The 23288-nt window shown below is 44.5% G+C and overlaps 1 protein-coding gene across 1 annotated transcript in view; it reads right to left on the reverse strand.

Annotated features, from left to right (window-relative positions):
* The window catches only part of LOC131288446 (maternal protein pumilio), a 61185-nt gene extending 55060 nt beyond the window's left edge, over positions 1-6125 (reverse strand). The window contains exon 1 of the mRNA XM_058317579.1: positions 5970-6125. Coding sequence (XP_058173562.1) covers positions 5970-6125 — 156 coding nt within the window. The remainder of the gene's footprint in view (positions 1-5969) is intronic.
* Positions 6126-23288: the final 17163 nt, after the last annotated feature.

Raw genomic sequence — 23288 nt, forward strand, 5'->3', positions numbered from 1 at the left:
TGGAAGTATTTTTGTTTGTTTTTGTTTGAAAAGAAAAAAAAGACTTCAACAGTATTGCGAAAAAGTCAGTGTTCCATACCATAGCAAGTATGAATTCAACCACGGTAAGTTACAAGATTAAAAAGTGTTTAAAATGTGTTAGTGTTTAGATTTTTCAGACGAAGAATACGATATATAAACGATAATCCTCAGAGCTGTGCCTGAGGTAAATCTTCAAAATACATTCATCCCCTTTCATCCCCTGACTCTCCCTGCCTCGGATTAACCATGCTAAATATGATGAATGACGCCAAACAAACTTTGGGAAACATCCGTAGGTTCTTCGGGGAAAATATGTAAACCGGCAAGAACGGAGTATATCCGGGGCCACGTAGTCGTACAGATCCTAACTTTTTTGGGCAACTGAACCTGTACAAATAGAGCCTACCGAATAGCAAGTCGTCGTTCCGGGAAAAAAATGCTTGTAAACTCCACAAGTTGGTATTGTTTTCGTCGCCTTGCTTCCGTAACAGAAGCATCTTGAGCTTACAAAACACATCCTCTCTCTCTCTTATGATTTTGCAGCGGCTGTGCACGAATTTCCCGAGCATACGGTAACCAGAAGCACGTCCTTCCGTCGAAAATTGAGCAAGCGTCGTCCGAAGCTGCCACGGAAACTAAGAACACGTTCCCAAGTTGCACAACGGCGTTCATCAAACTTGGTAACTGATTTTACGGCACCGTCAAGCCCTTCAGCACAAGTTGCCGTCGTTTTCGGACTGCTGACATATCCATTTCCGTTCCGTGAAAAACAACACTCATATATATTCCTCTCGGTCGGAGGCAGCGCAACTGAAGAAGTTACGATCGGCCATATTTTCCAACCAACGCGTACACCACACACCATCTCGGGAAAACCATTATCGTTTTTAACACACGCCTTGAAGCACGTGAGCAGCAGTTGTCATTTTTAGTTAAAAACTTAACCGTTTTTAATGACTTTATCTGTGATTTGCTTGAACCCATCCGGAGGGCACCGTTCGAAGCTTTAAAGTTGGGTGGCTGACTGTGCTTCTCACCAGATTTTCCATCCGCTCGGGCAGAAGACTCACAGAAAGGACAAAGTTTTCCAGCGAACCAATACAGCGCTCGCGCCAACGGTGGAAACAATTAAACAATCCGGCGTCCCAACACAACCGAATCAAGCTCGCAGCGTACCAACGTTATTGTTACTCGGCTGTGGTGGGATGATTCTGTTTTGTGCGCCATTCTACCCGCAAATGGTAAAGTTCTAACGGCGTTAATGTCAGCATAATTTCGCCCCACCAGCTATTAATGCCATGGGATTAGGTGATGGTGATTTACCAGTCACTGGGCCAATTAAATTTGTGCAAAAGGCTATCATGATATGAAGGTTTATATAGCAAAGAAACAGCTGGCAACGTGGAACCAAATTTGTCTTTTTATTAAAGATTTTGACTCATACGAGTCATGAACAAACACATTAGAACGATAAGTCCTACATTTTAGTGCAAACAAGATCTAGGTTCGATAGAGCGTTAAGCGTGAGAAAAAAAAAACCTAGTTTCAAGATAACCCTTTCGTTAGAAAAACCCGTAACTAACCACGAGTTTGTACAGCAAAGAACAACAACCGGATAAATAAACGGTTATCAGTTGCCACAGAAAGATGTAGAAGTAGAGTCCCGATAACAGGCCACGAGACCGAGCGGTGACTCACGCCCTTGTTGCCGTCATATGTACGGGCGAGGTTATGGGATTTCCCTTGGCTTGAACACAAAGACAAAATGATATAGCGAATGCCAGACAATCCGTAAACAAAAAAAGCAATTTCCAAAAACGTCCAGAGCTAATTCACAAACTGCAAGGATAGAGCACGGGATACGCCAAGAACTGCAGTCGGTTATCTTACACGGCGTGCAGCTTCTGCCTGTGACATGACTATATTGCTGTACAAGCAGATATTTTATTTATTTCCTTTTGACAAACTCTTTCGAGTGGGTTTAGAAAAATACACAATACCGCAAAAGCATTACGACGGTCGACTATAGGCAAAGCCAAGCGAATCACGAATATTTGAATCGAAAATGGTAATCACAGGTCACAACCACTACGACCACTCTGAGAAGCCATCATAGCCCTCGTCAGGCAGCAATCCGCGCCCTTAAAACTCACTACAGTAGAGGAAAAATGTAAAAACGATAAAGTATATCGGATGGGAAACGCTCACGCAGCTCCTTTGGTGGCAGAAAGTTTGCTTTTTAGAAATGACTCTGACTCTTGTTTTTCTTGATGTAGAGAGAGAAAAAGTAAAATAAAGAACATATCGGCACGACGGTACTGAGCGTGTTTGTGGTCGGACCATGCAGACGCACATGTGAAGGGGAAGACAAGTCCTTTGGCACATACTACCAACAAACTTATTCGACTTTGCTCTTTTTACAAAAACCAATGAACAAAATGGTGTCCGCTAGTATGGAAGGGATATTGCCTCGCGAGGAGTCGTTGCACGAGCTTGCCCTGGCCGTTTGTTTGTTGATACTTTGGACGGTCCTTGTCGATTGTCTATCCACATGAGTTGCCCGCGGCGTTGCCTAGAACTGTGGCTAGAGGATATACTCGACTGTAATAGGAGCATCACAATTGCGATTTCGGTTGCCAGGCTTCGAATAGACAGTGGAGTTCATGGAGTTTTATATGGCATATGAAATAGGCGAAGCAAAAAGAGGACAACTGCCTACGATAGAAAAATAACCTCAAACCATAAGCTGCTATCGACTTATAACCTTCTTCTTGCTCTTTCACATCCTTCCTTCCGCTGCTCGCGCTCAGCGAAGGGAACCACCAACCAAGTGCTTCGTTAGCTGTTATTGTATGTGCATCGAAAGTGTCATCATTCCGGGGGGCCATCAAAGGCACTCCACACCAACATTGCGTGCGTTTATAACCGAAGTATATCGTAACCGCCGTGGAGCGGGCACACGTAAGCATGCATGAGCAATACTCATATGAGAGGGAGCTGCGCGTGCACATAAAAATTGTGCCGCTCCCTTGTCCCCACACAAACACACAAGAGGTCCTTTTTACCCTAAAACTATCGTGAACTCGAGGGAGCAAGGAACCGACTGGTGAAGTGGACGATTTGAGTCTGTCTAATACAGGATCCTACTCAGCGGTGCTGGCGTATAAAACCGTTTGAAATGTGAGTCCCCGTTTGCCAACTGGATGGAACACACTGCCCTTTCCTCACAGTGCCCTGACCACCGCACAGTCAAGAGATCATTCGGTCCCACCGGAGAGGGGCGATGGTTCGCAGTTCAACTTTTTCACTTAAGGACGACCAAACTTCTGGTGTGATATGGTTTGATGTGTTTTGCGTTTATTTATTTATTTTTCGTATTTTATTACGTCTTGGATGAACGGGCAGGGCAGGCGGACGTGAACTCAGGGTGCCCTGGTTATGAATGCGTGGCGAAAGACTGAGGCTGCAAATGCGGCGGCTTTCAGGAGTCTATATTTCTTCGTCGTCATATGTGCGCTTTCGTCGTAAATGGTAACCGATTTTATGGATATTTTTATTCTAGTGCTCAACTAAACTACCGCACACTTTTCACCTCATATGCTAGACTAGAGGACACATTAGTGGAATGATCGGTTATGCTTAAAGTAGATGGTAAAGATTTAAAGCGTTGACAAGTGTAACGCCAATATAATCCACCAAATTCAGATACTCAGACATTGGAGAGCCTACAAGAAACTCTGTAGTTCGAAACTATTTCTTCCTAAACTACCGGGGGAAGTGTGTATAAAATTTCCAAAGGAGCTCACATTCTTCTATTCAAGCTTTGATTTGTTTAAGACCTGAACAAGAGCTGTAATACTTCACGACAAGAAAGAAAAGCAGATGGATTTATTTGATCCACGGTCTATCGAAGGCAGATATCCCCCGGTGGGCCATCGACGGGGCGTATTGCACGGCTGTTTCTCCGTAACTCCAAACCGGGCTTTGGATGAATCTTCTAACCTCCTTGTGCTGCAACTTGATGCTCTGGACGTTCCGTGGAAACTCTAACGCCTTAGCCTACCACTATGCGCAATGTTAAAGCAGTAGACGATAGAGATCCATAGTGGGGATAGGAAAAATACGCTCCGTGGAAGCGGTTTTATTGGATTACGGATAATTCAAGAGTCCGGTTACTGCGGTAGCCCTTTTTCTTCGGTGCCAGAAAAAGGAGAAACTGAGAGGATCCTCTCGATGGTGATTTGTTCGCATTTGCAGATATAAATGTTTTATCTTTTTTATTTTTCCTTTAGTGACGGAAACCGATACTGGAAACTCCATGGCCATCTGTGCGAACTGAGGCTTGAAACAACTTCCAGCGTAAGAAAAATGATCCAAGAAATGTATTCGGAAGTAGTGGACGCTAACTTGATTACACCAGTCTTTAAATTCCATTCAATGGTGCATCTGTAACTCACATACACTCACATTGAAAACTTTTTCTGCACATGATCTAGTTTCAACCTACAGAAAGATCGGTTTCAAACATATAGAATGTATAACGACCCGCAATGCGAGGGGCGTTTGAGCTAAATTGATAACGCTGTAAATTGAACTGAGTCAAGAGATACCAAACAACCGGGCCAGAGTAATGCAGCCGTAGGTTTGTCAATGGGTATTTGCTTTTTGATAATGGAGCTTATATCACTCGATGTGTGCATCGATGACATGTCCCTCTAAAAGTGTTTGCGTTGTCGATGTCAGCGGAGCAATCCTCCGTTTTTCTTCTTCTTTGGCCTCTCTTGGGACAAAAAAAAAATCCCCCATTTGCCACCCCTTAATGAACACACACAGACACACAACAGTGAGTATACTTTCATCAAACGTCAATACATCATAGTGAAGCAAGGGGACTTCAGGAGACCTCGATTGTCTAAAGGTGTGCCGCCACAATTATGGGAAAAGCCATTCAATTAGCGTTCCAATTTGGTGTAACTAGAAAACCACACACACAAATGTACCAGAATTGACGGAAACATTGACAAGGACTGCGCTGAAGCACGTGTGTCGTTGATGATGTAGAAAGAGCCGATGTAGCCGGACCTTGCTGCGGCTGATTCGTATCATGCACACCATGGCTCCGGCAACTCGTGATAATTGATCTCACCTGCCATGCGCTTTTCGAGGCACGGTGTACTACATGGCCTGCCTCTGGTGGTTGTTGCTCGTCTTCTTATACCGGGTCTCATCAGATAAGGTGATAAGATGTGTCCCTCTCACCACCCTTCCTTGACACCAAACTCATCGTGTCGATACTTTTCGTGATTCGTTCAATTGCGTTCCAAAGCAGCACAAAACAAATTTGCTCAAACAATCTTAATGGAAGATAATAGAAAAGAAACACACCGGAGACACGTCCGTGGCAGTTCTTATCTGAGAGTGATACACAAGAGAGAGCCTGTGTCGCGTCTATTCGTGGTGAAGAAAAGAACATAGGACATCCGTATGACTTTGTGAGCTTTCAAGTTCGAATAAACACGAAGTTCGAGCTCTGCGAAGTTACTGGTTACGAAGTTACGACTTTAATCTAATTGTTAATCAGGGATATAACTCCAATAATTTTTCTTCATCCATGACTACATCTTAACAATTACTAGAAAACGATATCAAGAATAATGCTTTCGAGTTCCAAAGCACAGAATATCACAGCTTTATTAAGACGTTCGTACAATAAATCTCCGGAGATTAAAATACTGAAGTTCCTGACTACAACAAGTGCAACCCAAAGACAAATATATCGTTATTCTTGAAATTGAGAAGCTAACTTTTTTGGTAAGTTTAAACATACTGTAAGATTCTTGCTATAGAATATCGAATTAATGAATCCCAAATCGCTAAGAGAAACTTCTTGCCAGGCTCCATCCAACCTTTGGGCAGCGGACGTGCCTTCCCGGGAAACGACCACTTACTAGATGTTCCTTGAGGTCCTTGTTGGCGCACATTGGACTGAGCCACTGGTGTAGTCCCACGTAGCGCTTCTGCATCATCTTCAGTGCCGGGGCACCTTGGGCGTACGGGCCGCCCAGCAATGATGTCCCCATCGTGCCACCTTCCAGCACTACCATCGTACGATCGAGCGACGTTTCCGACGACTACCTCTGCCTTTCTTCCCGTCTTACACACTCGGATTGGCGCGATTCGCTACCTTGATTTGAATCTCACAGTTTGCACTCTCTTTCAAGACAAACGGCTTCACACGAGAACAGGGGCTAGGCTTCTGATGTTTCGAGAGAACGTAACTCGTACCTCGATTTATTATATAATAACCCCCCGTGCAAACACCCCGTTGGCTCAACAACTTGCTGCAACACTTGATAAACACGGATACACCGCCCGAATTGAAAAGAAGGCCCCACTCATAAAACACCACAACTTTATCGGTAGGATTGTCTCCATGAATTGGTGAACTAACTCTTATATCTCCATAAACAATTTACTAACTCTATAACACTCAATTTTAACCACGTGCTAACTGCGCACACTTCAACACTAACAACGGCTCCTTTTTCCGGGTCGAGACATCCGAAGAGGGTTGGTGTGTAGTTGTGCTTTCTACACACACCTTTCTCTAGTAAACCAACTCACTCACTAATAAACGCAAAACTTTCTCGCTTCACAGCCCGATAAAAAAAAACAACACTGGCATGTGCCAGACACAACTCCCTTTGTGTTGGATGTCGTAAAAAATTAGACTATAACGACACTAAACTCCTTCTTCTAGCGCGCGACCACGATTCACTACACACCGAAAGCACCGAGGCGTGCGTTGATTCACTTTCACTTCAACTTTGCATATCTATTTTAGAACAAAAGAAGAACAGAACAGAAAAATAATAATAAAACACGACTCGACCTGAAGACTGTTCTCGGTGGAGGCACTAATCCTTGCTCCTTCCTTTCCAGTGTCAACTTTTCCAACTGCTTTGACGGTTTGTTAGCGCCGTTAGGCCGTTGTTTTGACGTTTATCGTTAGGCCGGTTGCGTGTCTTTTCGGAAGCAGAGGGTGGTCAACTTCTTAAAACCAGCGAACGACACACAATCATCGGACGCAAAGTGATGGCGAGCTAGGGGGTTTGTACGCACGCAGCAGAGGGTCCCGCGTAGTGGAAAATTGGACCGTAAAACCCAAACAGCATCCCTAACCCCGATGGATGGTACTGGATTTGCAACCTTGTTAAACCCAACTCTCCGTCACTAACTTCCTCGATAACTCGCGCTGCTCTCCCTGTTGTGTCCGCCGGGCGGCGAAATGCGGCGTGAAATATCCCCGTGAACGACACAAAGCAGCTTCCGCACGACAGTTCAAACACCACACTGTCCCGCGTCGTGATCGGCGAATTGACCCCTGTTGGTGTTACACACAGCTGCACACGGCATAACACCACGTGAGACTCGTAAGGGCGCCTTTTCCGGACGGTTTCCGGAATCACAATCAGAATGTTGACGAAGACATTATTAGACGACTCTACTGTTAGGGCGCGCGCTTGGCAATCCACCGACTCCGAAGGATGCTGTTACCAAAGTGGTCGTCGTTTCGTTGTGGCCAACGATGCTGCTGCTGCTGCTGGTCCTGCTATTGGTGGTAGTGATTATTTTTCCGTTCATTATCTTTTATTAGTTCTGCCACTTCATGCTGCACGCCAGCTTGCCCTTCAGTCGATTCCAAAAGCTCTTCCGGTACAGCTAGAGCGAGCGAGCGAACGACGACTACAACCTCCAAGGGCCTCGCGCGCTGTACGAACGCCCCCTAGGGATATCCGCAGTTATCGGCGTCGTGTCCTGCGACGGTCGTTTCTGTTTTCTTCCCACACTTTCCGCTTGCTGGCCTGCTTCTACTGCTGGAGAGATATCTCCGCTCCGCCGACGGTAAACGGACAGTAATCGCAAAATATGTTTCCAACCGCGTCCGTCGATCGCTGTAAAGTTGTGCGCTGTCGACCGCTCTCTGGCGTGTCCTCCTTCTATCGCCAAGCCACGATATGTCCACACCTTCCGCTTCTTCCACAATCGCTCGTTAGATCAGCGTGTCCCCGGTACACGTCCCGATTTGTGCAGCAGTGGGTGTCCTCCTTTCGCCTCTGTTTGTATAGCATCCCCTCCCAAAAGGATATAAGTGTTGGCAACTTTGTCGAACGGTGTCGTCGTTGTTCGCCGGCCCCCCTCGAAAACGGCTTCCACCGCTTCCGACGACTGTCCGTGTTTTTCTGCCGCCGGCACTTTGCATATAGATTAGAAAATCTGCCGGAAAACCGAGCTCCCACCCCTTCGAAACCGATTGTCCTTCGGGCAGCGCGGAGGGGATGGGGGGGAAACGATTACGAGATGATGTCCCTTTTCGTTCGAGCTTACTGCATCACTGCACGCGTCCGTCGGGCGTCGGTGTTAACAAGCAAAACGGGGAAATGGAGACCAGAGCAAGCCGCAACAGCAGCCTCCGCAAAAAAGGTTCAGATTTTGCGGCCCCCAACTTTCGACAAACGCTCGTTTTCTTTGCTCTTTTACTTTACAGGACACTTTGGCAGCGTAGGTGGGTGGGGTTGTATCGGTTAATTTTATTTTTATTTTGTCGCACAGCCCGGTCGGTCTCTCGACCTCCTTTTTTTATATTTGACTCACTCTTCTCGTTCGTTCGGGGGCTTTTCTTTTTTCCTCTTAAGGCCAATCAAACAAATATAGAACTATCTTTTTATATCCTTCAGCGTCGTTCCGCTTTTATAGCCTCTTACAGATTACATCGGACAATAAATTTTCACACTATTTTTTAAGAGGGTAAATAACGGCTGCTTTCTAATCTTGCTAATACACTCGGCACTCTTCTTCTCTTGCGGGGCTAGGGGGGCTCCGGCTCGTGGTCCTTTTGCTCCGGTTGCAATGTAAACGCGCTTACGGATACAGGCCACACTGGTGTTTCACGTTGGTGCTACTAATTTAAGTGCTACTGCTGCTACGAGGAAAGGCCTTTCTTTTCGAACCTTCTTAACGAAGCTCAACCACTTCGCTCTGCGGTTTCCGATACTAGCGTGGTTCGTCAACGACGCAATGTATTGATACTGAACCGGCGCGCCTAGGCTTGTGCTATATGCGCGCCCTCGTCTTTATCGAAGCTGGAGGAGCTGGGGAACCTTCTGCCCTTCGCTTGGTCAACCCGGCCCGGGAAGGGTCTTATCAGTGCCACAACAACGCTTCCCTATTGGGTGCTACACAATCACACCAGTCGTCGATTCGCCTTCTGCTCGTTCTCTCTTTCTCTCTGCCTCGAGCGGCTCTCGGGTCGCAAGCACCACACACGTGTTTCGTCAGTTTGCCTCTTCCACGACAACTGCACTGCAATCAAATCAGTGTAACCCGACGATGTCGAACAGTTTCCAGTTCGAGATATTTGGTCGTTCGTTATTTTTTCTTCTTTTTTATCGGACATCGACAAATGGCTTTCCCGTTCTGCTCTATTTCGATACTCGTTCCTTCTCAGCCCTGTGTGACATTCCCGGTTCCGTGCCGGCGGAAATTGGGACAGACGACAAAAATCTGATCTTGTACACGATGCTCACACTCTTGATTTTCTCCGCTATTTCTTATCGCCGGGAAGTTGGTTGATAACTATCGTGGTGGTCATGATGATTGATCAATACGAGGGACCGTGATGGGCGAGGCTGGGCTTCCTTTTTTTGTTTCTGAAGTAGAGATAGGCCGATTGACGGTGTGGTTGTGGTGGTGCGCCCGGCTACGAGGCTTTCAGGTACGTACGACGTCACAGGTTCTGAGGATCTTCGATGGGAACATTTATCTCTTGCCAGCGCTTTTGCACTCAGCGGGTCACATTTTTGTTGGGTTTGATCTGGAAGTTCAAAAACATCTTGTTAACACACTCGGAAGCCGAACGAAGGCGGGCATTATCCTTGTTTCGTTCGTTGGTATTTTTTTCATCGTGTCGCTTGTTGGAATTTCTTTGATACCATATGTTACAACATTTAAAGTAGAATGTTATCACATTCTGCTATCTCATTTTCTATCTGATAATGCACAGAGCATAGGGATTGGTTTTTGTTTATTTACGTCAACAATCTCGTTAGCTATTGGCAATCTCCCTTCTCTTTCGAGCAAATCGTCATTGAGAAACATCGAACCTCAACTGAACCTGGTTCCTCCTAACTGATCCAACAGGGAGGCGGATACAGTGTACGAAGGTAATGATACGGTTGATTTATGCTAGAAAAACGATGTACACCGTCAGTATATAGCCTCCTTTCGCGTTTGAAATAGACCATAGAGGAGGAGCTTCTGGTCGCAAAATACCCGGAGAGAGCTTGACCGTTGGACAGCAAAGGTTGGATGAGTCGTTGAATTCGAATGAAAAAAAACCCTATTGCTAGTTAGCGACGGATGGATGGCAGTCCGTTGAACCGAAAGGACATATAATATTGGCGAAACGCTCACTAGAAACCCTATCATGTTTCTACGTGCTTTTCACCACTCTCCTCTTATAACGCCACTAGAGGAAATATGCTCCCCGAATCCAACTACTTTCTTTTCTTAGAGACGAAAAATGAGGCATCGCTACTAGACTCCTTTTAGAGTCGTAGAATTAGAGTCTTCCTCTAACTGCTTTTGGACGATGAAGCATAAGAGATAAGGAGAGCTAAGGAGAGGTTTAGACTTCAGAAGCTTATGCCTGCCCAGAAAAGCTTGTCCGAAGCCAATTGGCGATGAACGGTGGAAGGCTCTTGTGTTTATTTTTTTCTTCGTTCGTTACACTGGTTCGGCACAAAGAAAGCTAAGGTCTCCTCCGGATGTGTTGTAGAGTGTTCTCCTATTCATCTTTCTACAAGCAACAGGCACTGTCGCTTTGGTCCCATATTCTGAGATTTCCATGCGTTTCTAGTTGCAGATTCAAATTTTACTTGCAGCTTTATTTTCTTAATAAGAATGTCTAATATCCCTGAATTCTCGTTGGTCAAAATTTCTGAATAGGTGGGCTGATGATATCCGTGATTGAAACCTTCGTTTGGTTAAATTATTTTAAATACTTCAGCCGCTTGGAGGTCTGCTTATTTGCCTGTAATAAATTCACCTTACAACAGTCACGGCTACCATCTGATCCACATCCCTAAAGTCTTTTTGTGTTGAACGCTGTAAAATCTGATTTACTTCTACTTCCATTACCTCTTTCTTATATTATCTGTCTAGCGCAGCCCTGGACGACATTAATATCCGTGACGATGAAGGGATTATCGTCGACGGAGCGTACAAGCGAACAGTTTTGCGCACGAATCATGACCGAGCGAAGAAACACACATTCGCGGACGTGGAAGAACGGCACCGACAAACGCGATTAGGAAAGTCCACCCATTATATTACCGGCGATCCGACGGCTTGGTTGGTTGACTGCCCCCCGCCAGTCGAACCGTGTGGTTGGGTGGGGCGGAGAGCGGTAGGTTCATTGGACTTTTCCAATGACTAGAGCAAAAGCTCTTTCGTCTCGCTGTTTGGTCAGGGGACTATGATTAGAAAGAAGGGAAGGGGGTTCTCTACAGCAACAAAGTTCTCTCTTCGTACTTTTTTCTTACCACAGTCTTAACGTTTACGGTGGTCACGAAGACCAAAGCTCCAGCTCATTCCCGTGTTCCCTGCCTCTGGGGGCCACAGGGCAACAACGCGCGGAACTGGACAGGTACAAAAAGATCGAAAATCATGCCTGGATGCTCTCCCAGCGATGAAGGCAACGGACAGAATCCAATGGACCGAGAGGAAAAACACAACAGCGCACACCATTTTGAGACCAAGACCCCGACCCCACAAATGTCGGTTGGTGGTTGGTGGACGTGATTTTAAACCCCCAACACCGGGGGAGAGATGGACACGCTCGGGGGATGGTGTTGTGTGCTGGACACGCTGGGGATAATTTTCCTCATAATTGCGCTACGTGCAGAGCGGGCAGCATTAGCTTTTACTAGCCGGTAACCACGAACGCACATCTTGTTTCGGAGAGCACCACCACACAAGCGAAGAATACACACACCGGGGGGACCTGAGCGTGCACAGGACCCGCGAAAGAAGATACCATCATTATCAAGTAACGTGTGCAGCAACATCAAAGCATAAATTAATACACCAACCACCAATGCGGTGGAAAGAAAACGGGACTTCACTGACCAATACTGGGCGCTTCCGAAGCGGTTGGGTAGTTTTATGCTTTCGGTATTGGGTTATGCTCGGTGCATCTGGCTCGGACATAAACGAGAAATTGTTCTGCGCGAATAGGCAAACCAGCAGAGCGCGTTGCAGGGAACTGAACGAGGAATATGACGATTAGGTTCAGATCAAAGCTTTAGCTTAGCTTAAGCGGAAAACAGATTTAGAGAAAGAGTGCAGTTTGACAAGCATCTAATAATTCTACTAAACCTTAAAGTTGTTACTATATTGAGCCGTGATGTTTTAAATCTGGGCGAAAGTTAAACGAAAAATCTTATGCAACTCAAATTCTCGAAAACGATAATTTCTCGATAACTCATGAGTAATGAACAAGACTTTGTGTTTAGTTCATCAATTTTTCTATAACTGAGTGTTGAGTGAAAATTTCTAACCAACGAATGAATGTTATTTTCCACCAGCTTTGTAACAGGAACAGCATATGATCGACAAGTTGTTTTCGCGCAAATATAATTTGCAAGAGCTCATTACCATGATTGGAAGGAAACATGCACATGTAGGTACCGTAATTGAATTATATTCACGTGGTTACAAAAGAAACTAAATGATGGCGTGTGAAATAAATTTTAATGGTTGCGTCCGCATGCAAATAGCGCAGGAGTGAGCGCTTGCAACAAAATCAAGCGATAGGGAATTATCACCCTGCCTATGTGTGTAATGAGTGCTAAGCTATTTGAACGACGGCTCGTTACTGAACCCGTCATATGCAAAGCGATACAGCATAATTGAAGTCGTTAAATAAGTTCATAAACAGTGTGTGCAAAACCAAGCAACACTCAACTGAACTGAACTCAACATGAAGCGGATGTGTATAAAAACAGGTGCATATTTTATACCATGTTTTTGTCAAGTGTAAGCCAAAGAAAATTCTAGCACTTTCATTTCGATTAGATTGTTTTGTTCGAACAATTTGAAAAGGATTACAAAAAATATTAAGTTGAAACTAGTATAACGATATTCGATTGAAACAAAGTTTTGTGTATTCAAATAATGATATTAATATTTTCGTTTGAGCAACTAAAATATACGAACGCTAAAAATCATAGCGGATGGTTGATAATCCAAACGAAATATTACTACAAACATAGTCAACCTTCCATCGTTTGTTAAAAACAACCCATATGAATAAAATTCGTTATACGATTTTCACAAAAACAAACATGCCAATAACGCTGATCGCTGGGGAAGACAAATGAATTCAATTGATGCGCATCTCAGTTTGAACCGGAATCAACGAGCCGAAACAATTAATTTCGGATCCCATTAGAAATGTTCAGCCTTCGAGGCAAAGCGTACGTGCAGAGGAATGCTTTCTACTCTCTTTCTCCATGTGCTTTCTGATTTTTTCCCCAGTTAACACGTGCGTGTCTAAAATGTGCAGCGGCAAAAATCCGGAACTAACTATTTGCTTGCATATTTCCAGCAGTAAAACGAAGAAAACACGTTCAAATTACAGTTCAAATGAGAAGACGCAAGCAATGGTTTGTGTCAAAACATTCATCAGAGCAGATAAGCAGTCCAGCAAAGAGACCCAAACAGGCACGCACACACAAGACGAACTCTCGGAGAAAGGGCCGGATGTTGCAAGTTTATCTTCACTGTAGATTGTTTGAGCAAACAAAACGCACAATGTGCGCTCATGCGTTTCGGTTCGCTGTACAGTTTTTTCTTCATAAATTCAGCTTTCAATTTTCTTATCTCACGTTGCGGGGGGGTATGATACGAAATGCATACATTCGTTTTTTTTCTCCTAACGGTTGCGACAGATTTCCCCCCTGACTGAAAACAATTCGGTTTTCAATTCCGTTACACTTTGACCTGAGCTCAGGTGCAACGAAAGAAATGATCTCGATCAATGATTAAGTGTAAGTTAAAACGCCAACTCAGTCAAACACACTTGTCAGACTCGCAGGCGATTTATCTGGAATAAATTAAATTAATCTCTGTATCTACAAGGCCATAATTGTTGCCAAACGAAGCCTTATAGATTTAAGCAGTTCGCTCTTCTGGTAGTTAAAATATATTAATTTCGATTCCAAGCAAGCAAAGGAAAACCGTGGAAAACAATAACACAACTTTTCGATGTCAGGTCAACCCGGCGGCTCAACGTGAGAGCACCATTCTGTAAATGCAAAAGGTACTTCGTGGCCGCGCACCACAGTTATTATGAAATGAAAAACGATATGTTTTCCTCGGGGTGCACTTTCGGTGAAAGATACAACAAAGAACAGGTTGTTTATCGCAGCTCGAGTTGCATAAGGCAAATGTTACAGATATGGTTTACTATAAACAACATTGCAATTTTCATTTGCTACAAGAATATTCAAAGAGTTTCTGATTTAACAGAAGATCTACGCTGTGTAATAATTTGAACAATTAGTTTACCTTAGGTAAACTGATGATAACGTCAAAAATACCATATACTAGCTTGACGCCCCGGCGTTGCTCGGTGAAGAAAAGGTTGAGAAAAGATTTATGGTTTTACTCTTTACTTGAAAGTTAGAATTAATTTATTAGTTACAATAACGGCATATTTAAATGTTTGATATTTCATCAATTTCCCCGTGATGTATAAACCTTAGGGTAACTATGTTGGATACACTTTGACATTTTATTAGATGCTTGTTTTGTTTGTGTTAGTAAAACTGAGTTTAAATTGTAAATTTTAGAAAATTTTATCAAAAAAATAGTGATCAAACAAACCTTCAACAACATCTGCAGTACTTAAACTTAATGTGTGAAAAGTTTCAGAAGCGACGGTTCAGTATTGGTCGAGTTTTTAGTGTACACAGAACTCCATACATAAAAAAAAGCTAAAATATGTAGTAGATTCACATATAAGACGTTTCACATTACATTTCAAATATTATTATCACTAATTTTTATGAATTGTTTTTGTTACTTTTCACATTTCATGTACATAAGAATACCAATTGGAAGAAAAAACTTTAAAAAAAATCATGTGTCTGTATCAAATCACATCAACACGATAAAAGTGCATTAGTAAAACATGGAAAAATGACATTATACCACCTTGTCAAACACACTTTTCCACTCCAAGTGCGCAGAACAAGGGAACTCCCATTTACTACAGTCCACCGTTTTCCAAACTCTCCAATATGAAGTTGGAACAAAGCCAAATTCTTTTAGAGAACCGCTATCAAAAAAAAACCAACTGGCCATATGGTAGGAGACATTGCAGAAAAAGAACATCGAAGGCTGCAGGAAGGCATTTTGGTGAACCTTGTTATTGGATCTTCCATACGGGCACCGCCACGTTCCCTTCCGTTAAGGCCAAGGGCCGCTAGAGAGGCGGATTTATAGACAAAGTTTTTCTGCTTTCCCCCAGTGAAATGGTGTTTCCATCCCTCCCGCACCACTATATATCCTCTCCTCCTCGAACGATCTGTCTAGACCAAAAATCTAACGGCCAGAAAAAGGCCCGCTCACACAGCCGGCAGGAGAAGATTATAACGGGAAAGTGGAAAAACCTATTATTGCGTTTTGCTCACTTCATTTTCCACAACAATACTTGTTGCCGACCGTATAATTGCGTTTTAAAAATGGGGGTAGAGAGGGAGAAGCACCAGCATACACACTTGTTGAAAGCCGACAATGGCGGTGTGGTGTGGTGGTGCATTCTGCGGTGTAGTATTCCTGTGCTCCCTAGGGTCGGGGGTCGGCTGGTTCCCAAGGGATTAGAGGCTTCCCCTCCTAGGCTAGGAGAAAATAGTCCAAATCGTCTTTGGTTTTTTTTTTCCTTTGGTTTGTTATGCTGGCTGTTTTCGTAAAGTGAGTTCAACTGGTGCACCCAACCGAGAAGGGTGCCACTCTTCAGCAACAACGTGTGCCCCCCTTCTTCTCCCCGACCTTCTTATCCACTCTGACACGGCTGTGTGTTTCCGACACTTTAATTGGAACTGGCAACAGGTGGGCCTGTCGATGCCGGATGTTTGGTTGGTTTGCGATTATTGATAAAATATGGTAGTTGTTTCTTTTCACGAAAAATAGACACTGTAATGGGTTATAAAAAAAAACATGGTCATAGTGGAATACATGCACGAATCGTATAGTTAAACTTCAACAGGAATCCAAAGTAAACAAAACTACGATAAATTGAGTAGCACCAACTCCTTTAAAGCCGAAAGACAAAATTTCACAATATATTGTATTTCAAGGGACAGAGAAAAGCTACTTTATTCAAGATCACCCCGCTGGTAAAGTAACAAACATAAAACACGCCCCGCACAAAAAGACAAACGAGACTCGTTAAGCAAACGGCAAGCGAGAGTTAGAGCTAAATTGAAATCCCAAAGAGCGTCCCTTTGCAATCGAGGAAGCAACATTCAATTTACCCCCACAAAAAAGGCCTGCCTTCGTTTCGTCTACCAATTGGGGGAACGAGGTCCACCGTCGAAACGCACCGTTCGTGGTTATCCCAATAGAGCATAAGGCGGAACGGCACAGACCAGCGATTGCAACGCTCGTTGGTAGCAATTCACCAAAAGCTCGCGCACTAATCTACCGGATACTATCCGGCGGCTTAACACAGGCTTATCATCGTGGTGTACACACACAGAGTAGGGCACACACGCGTTCGAATCTCGTTTCGCATTACTCTGTTTTTCCGGGTTTATTTGACCGCCACGTACACTGGGAGTATATGCATGCGTGTAAGTGGGCGCAGAAGGTTGCGGCCCTGGTTTGTTGTCCACGCGAAAGAGCTCGCAGGTATATCGACAGCTTATTGTTGTTTTCGTCCGGTCGGTGATTATGTTTCGTTTCCTACCCAAGGCGCAACATAAATACATGCGGCGTGCCATCCCTCGGACGGACACCCAACCTGACGCATCTATCTCTCCCTACATAGGATACTCTCACCTGGGAGTTCACTCACACACAAATATACACACACGCAAACAGCACCGGTGGGTCGTTATCGAGGCAATACATTACCTTATCCAACACGACCGACAACAAAACCAATGTGTTTTTTTTTTTGCGTCAAGCTTTCTCTACCTTCCATTTTTCCTCATCAAGGGAACGCGATAAGGGGAAGCGGGGAAAAGTCCCAAAATTGTATCTCGTTCCGGTGCGATAGGGCCGCATTTCCGTAACTGTGTAAACATTTCGTTGTGCCTCTTCCTACGCTGACCACCACCACCACTCCTCCCTCCTCCTTCTTCCCTTGCCCTTTTTTGTTCTTTCCCATCAGTCCCAGCAGGACACTCCCCCGTCGAACATTCAAACAACAATTCATTCCTCACCGGAAACGGAACTGGAAAAGATAAAAAAACGCAAACACACATACTGGCCTTTTGAACTGTATTTTTCATAACATGTTTCTACATTCTTTTATATAAGTTATAGATACAGCAGGATGTTAAATTTAGAAAGGTGAATATAAGGATGATTCTTGGAAAATTATTCAATTTTTCTATAATTACATCCAGTGTAATTTTTTGTTAAAAAAGAACAACACGTCAGCGGAACAGAAGGAAATCACACACCTCATTCAGCTCAAAGGGATTTTGGAACTTTTTCTATTTCCACTTCCTTACCGCAGTGCGATGTAGATCATGATGTCGCAATGGAATTAATATATTGCCTTGATAGTAAAACGATACACCGGTCCCTACGCCACACCTTATTACTATCATCATAACAGAATGGTGGCAGCTATTTTCCGGCTTCGTGCAAAATATACAAAGTATCGGAAAAGCCCCACCCAAACGCGTTGCCTAGGGAAAAAAAGGGCTGGCTGCTGCTGATGAGGTAGTGGTGGGCTCGTCCATTAGCAGAACAAAACAATCGATAGTGACCGACGACCTGTCTGAAGTAAAATGGCCTTGGTCGTAGCAGAAAGGAATATTAGTTCGATGATCAGCACTTTCCCCCTGGCGTCATGGAAGACTAGCAACGAAGAAGTCAACCAATGGCCAATAAGGGGTGTTTGGAAAACTACCGAAACGAAAACGATGTATGAAGTATTCTGTAGCTTCACGGTAAAAACTTTACGGAGTGTTGATTTGAAACAGACCAAAAGCACAAGTTTAATATCGCTGCGATTCACAGCAAAATCTCATTTTCATATATCTGCATATTCATCTCGGATTCATTAACTTTTCACCGCACACTAGACAGCGTTTGGGAATGCATGGCTATTTCACCGAACAGTTTCCCTCAATCCTTCCGCAACAATCAAATTTGCTTGGAATATTCATTCCCACGCGAGAGTGCGTTTCTAGGAAACGCAGTAATTTGGCTGCACAATTAATTCCCTCCGAGTCGATGGAAATTGGATTAAATTTTTATTTCGACTTCCACAGCCAAAGGAATGTGGCTTAAAATTCCAACAAACTAGCACACACACACATACACACCACACGTACAGGCTCTGTCTGGCAAAATAGATAGATAGAACTCGGAGCACGTGCCTATGCACAATGGAGGCGCCTGGTGCCCCATCAAACATTCACCACCTGGACACGGAAAAGCCAGTCCCCTTTAGCTGTGTGTGAGAAGAACTTTGCAAAAACCTAGCTCCCAACACAATTCCGTTCCGTTGGGCGCGTGAAAATGGAAGAAGGGAAGTGCATTTTGTATATCTCGTCATAACCGCATATACCCAAAACACAACGCCGGTGTGTCTCATGAGTGATGTATGTATGTGTGTGTGTGTTATGACAGTTGTCGGCAGCCTGCCGAAATGAAGCTGATAATTTATGCAAAGCCACACTCATTTCCCCACGCTTAATGTGACACACAACGACAACGGCCGACCCGGAGTTACGACCGGACGGAGTTGTACCCTGTGGATCATCATGGCTACAACGAAAAACATACCCAACATACAAAGGTTTGTATATCGTCGTCCGCCGCCGGACGGTAGAATGGTTCACGTGACTCTAAAATAGTCACCGTGAATAGTTGAAACAGTGTTGTGACTTTTATTTTTGTCGGTGACAGTACAGAAGATTATCATGCTGTTTGTGCTTCTCGGAAGGATTTTGGAATGATGGACAGGAATTTGGAATCTAAAATTGCATACTCTTGTTACGTGGAATTAGTCTCTTTTGTTGAGTTTTGCGATTACAACTTCAACAATCGAGTAGGCTATAGTCATGTAGTAGACTATGATGAATGTGAAGCAAGATATTATTCTGTGTCTGTCTGTTAGCCTCATCAGTTGTAATCTGTGTTTCTGTTCAGTATAATAAAACCAGAGTAGTGCAGTGGAAGAGAATCAAATAACCAACAGGTTATGGGCCCAGAATCTTGAGCGTGAAAATGGTGGATACGAATTTCTCGATACAAAAGTTGAACGATTTCAATTATGAAATCTGGCGTTTTCGGCTGGAGTTGTTGCTGACCAAGGAAGGATTGATCGACGTAGTGAAAAATGAGAAGCCTGATACGCCTGATACTACCTGGATTGTTAAAGATGGTAGGGCTAGAGCTTTCATTGGTTTGTCCATCGACGACAACCAAGCGTGTCACGTCATCCGTTCCGCAACTGCAAGAGAAATGTGGGAAGCTCTGCGGAAACACCATGCACGAGCCACGCTATCTTCCAAAATCCATGTTCTGAGGAAACTGATTCGTCTACAATTGCCCGAAAATGGCAACATGGCAGAACATCTTGCTGAAATAACGCAATTGTCGAACCGACTCGCAAGTATGGGAGATGCTCTGAAAGAATATTGGCTGGTTGCTATTATTTTATCCAGTCTGCATGCATCGTATGATACTTTGATAAGCGCCCTAGAAAGCCGACCAGAAGAAGATTTGAATTTACAATTCGTGAAAGGAAAGCTTCTAGATGAATGGCGGAAGAGAGTCGAGCGTGATGGCCATGGAAATGGAGAGCATTCTTGTAAGGTTGTAAAAACGAAGCAACCTGTGCAAAAGAAAAGGCTCTGCCATTATTGTAATAAAGAAGGGCATATTAGGCGCTACTGTAGGAAGCTAGAACAGGATCGACTACTGAAAAAGACGGAGGACCAAGCTGTGAACAGATCGTTTAAACAGAAGACGCATTTGGTGGATGAAAATGCAGAAGTAGAAGTGTGTTTGGGAGCTAGATCTGAAAAGGAGAATTGCTCTGCGTCATGGATCTTCGATTCAGGAGCAACTTCTCATATGACTAGCAACGCATCGCTACTAGATGATATACGTGCGAACACCACAAATGTAAGCTTGGCTGATGGAAGGGAAACATCTGCAGCAGGGTTTGGATCTGCTAAGTTTCGATCTATTAATGGAAATGAAAAGGACATCCTTGTGAGGCTGAAACATGTGTATCATGTGCCGTCACTGTCAGGAAGTCTGCTGTCTGTAAGCAAGTTGTGTGATGAGAACTGCTCAGTAAACTTTTCCAAAAATGGCTGCGTTGTGAAGAAAGACGGCAAAGTGTTGATGAAAGGACAACGCAATGGAAATCTTTATCAGCTCAATACCGATGTACAGCGTACACTGTTGGCAACGGCCGGACATAATGCTAACTGCATTGACATGTGGCATCGTCGCCTGGGTCACAGAGACCATAGTACTGTGAAAATCGTCATGTAAAAGAAATTAGGAGTTGTGTGAAAACGGAATGTTGCAACTCACTTATTGTCCCACAGAACACATGGTGGCTGACATCTTTACCAAGCCACTAGGAAAAACAAAGTTCAAGAAGCTGTCTAGGTTGTTAACTTTGACCTAAGGGAATTGTTGAAGCGGTTGTAATTGAGGAGGAGTGTTGAGTTTTGCGATTACAACTTCAACAATCGAGTAGGCTATAGTCATGTAGTAGACTATGATGAATGTGAAGCAAGATATTATTCTGTGTCTGTCTGTTAGCCTCATCAGTTGTAATCTGTGTTTCTGTTCAGTATAATAAAACCAGAGTAGTGCAGTGGAAGAGAATCAAATAACCAACATCTTTTATCGTAGATTTATGGCTTAAAGCAATAATAGCTGGTATTAATATTTGAAACATTACAAAGAAGCAAATTCCTTCAAATTATAGAAGTAAAACACAAACACACACAAAACTCTTTCGACAAAACGAGTCAGGAAAAAACCAGGTTACAAATGAAATCTGCTGCAACAAAGACGTACCTCAGCCCTCTCTCGCTGGTGGCACAGTATTTTGGCAGTCTGAAACAACAGCCCAAAGCGCCCGAGAGGTACCAGAAAGATGACAAAAATGGGCATCACAATTTTAAGCGACGTTTGCGCCACAAAAAGATGAAGGCATGCCAACCAAGTTCGGGACGACGCTATTTATACTTTCCAGCCAGCGGTGACAACAAGAGAGGCTGGCTGGTAACACATCCTCCAGTAATCGTACCACGTACGTGAGGGGGGCGCTCTTCGCTGAAGCCTTTGGGAGACATCTTCAACAAACCCGTCCCGCCCCCCATCCCTCTGTCGCCTGGAGGACTCTCCGACAGTGGAAAAAAGAGGATGTGCAAAATGTCCTTTTCCCGTCAGCCCCAGGGAGAAGTGATTTACCACATCGTTGTTTTTGCCGGGAGCGAACGATGTGGCATCAGCTTTTCCCATGTGTGTGTGTGTGTGTTTTTTTTTTTTTTTCATTTTGTCCCAGAAAGGGACGCACCACTCAAGGAAAAGGACGACCCGGAACAGGGGCGATGAATGTGGAATGGGGTTGTTGCATTTCGAAAGCCTACACGAGGGCTTAAAAATAGAAACGAATGCACCACAACTGCTGGGACGTTACGGGAAACCTGCTGGTGTGGAGGTCGGTGGTAATGCTTGCTTCTCCATCTCGTTATAGTATAAACGTCGTTATTTTGAGACCCGCTGCTATAACTGCACCTGAACCCCATTAAACGCTGAGGCGCACAAACCTGAGGTCTGGTTTCTTTTCAATCCTTATCTGGTCTAGAATCCATTAGCGAGAGGAGAAAGGATTTGCTTGAAGTGGGAGGGAGGGCGGGTTTGCATTGATTTTGATGACTTTCCAAACCGAAACAGACAGGTGACTTCTCTTCATCGCACAGTCAGGTGGTGGAGTAAATTCACGTGGAACTCCGGGAGGGACTTTCCAGAATACCGGAGCAGCAGCAGCATCACGTTCACGTCCTGGCCCTTGGATGGTTACGCTACCTTCGCCTAAGGTCTTTCAAAAACGCACACAACACACCATTATTGTACGTTCGGACATCATTTATTCATTGCGTACGGAAACTCTCTTCCCGCGTTCGGGGAAACCCGAGGACATTCCACCGAGAAGTCGGCCTTCCCGGACTTTACGAGGCCAAACCAAGAAACTTTCCGACCCGACGGAGCCCAGCATCGCTCCTCCTCCTCTGCTGCCCGCCCCAACTGAAGGGTCTATTAGTCCTAAGGCTTCTTTTCCCCCCGGCGTGCGTAACTAGACCACTGTTAACCGCAATCGTCGCCACCGCCCTCCGAGGGAACGCCGTTCACCGGAACCGATTGGAGGGGAACTGTAAAGAAAACTTCACAGTTTCAGCAGAGATTGAAGTTCCTCTTGAATTGGGTTGGTGGTGGTGGAGCTCATGAATCGTTGATAAGTTTACTCCTCAACCGGAGATAGGTTGGTGGGAGAATAAGTCGTGGCGACCGACCGACACCCTCTCCTCCGCCACTACTACCACCACCTACATCCGGTGATATTCAAAGACAGATCCCAACGTCCCTTCGGGCCGGTGAGGGAAAGTGAGCGATGGTGGGATGTAGTAGACATTTGCACTCCATTGTATTTGCCGTATATAGCAACAGTGTGTGCTCTACGTCGCTCGACGTGGAGACCGAAGCATTGATGAGTGAGCACATATTGATTCGGTCGGGCAAGCAGCGGGTTTTCTTTGCTGCCGCCGGGAAGTTCATTAAAATTTATAATTGAAATCTTTACGCAAACAAAGGCCTAGGGATGGTGGACGCAGCTTTGTGCCGAGAAGCTTCTGAGCGAGAAATAAAAAATAATACTAAGTAGCTTACAGAGAGACGTCTCTAGTTTAGAGTTTCAGCGGTGCAGGTAA

The sequence above is a fragment of the Anopheles ziemanni genome, chromosome 3 (genome assembly GCF_943734765.1).
Source record: "Anopheles ziemanni chromosome 3, idAnoZiCoDA_A2_x.2, whole genome shotgun sequence".
NCBI lineage: Eukaryota > Metazoa > Arthropoda > Insecta > Diptera > Culicidae > Anopheles > Anopheles ziemanni.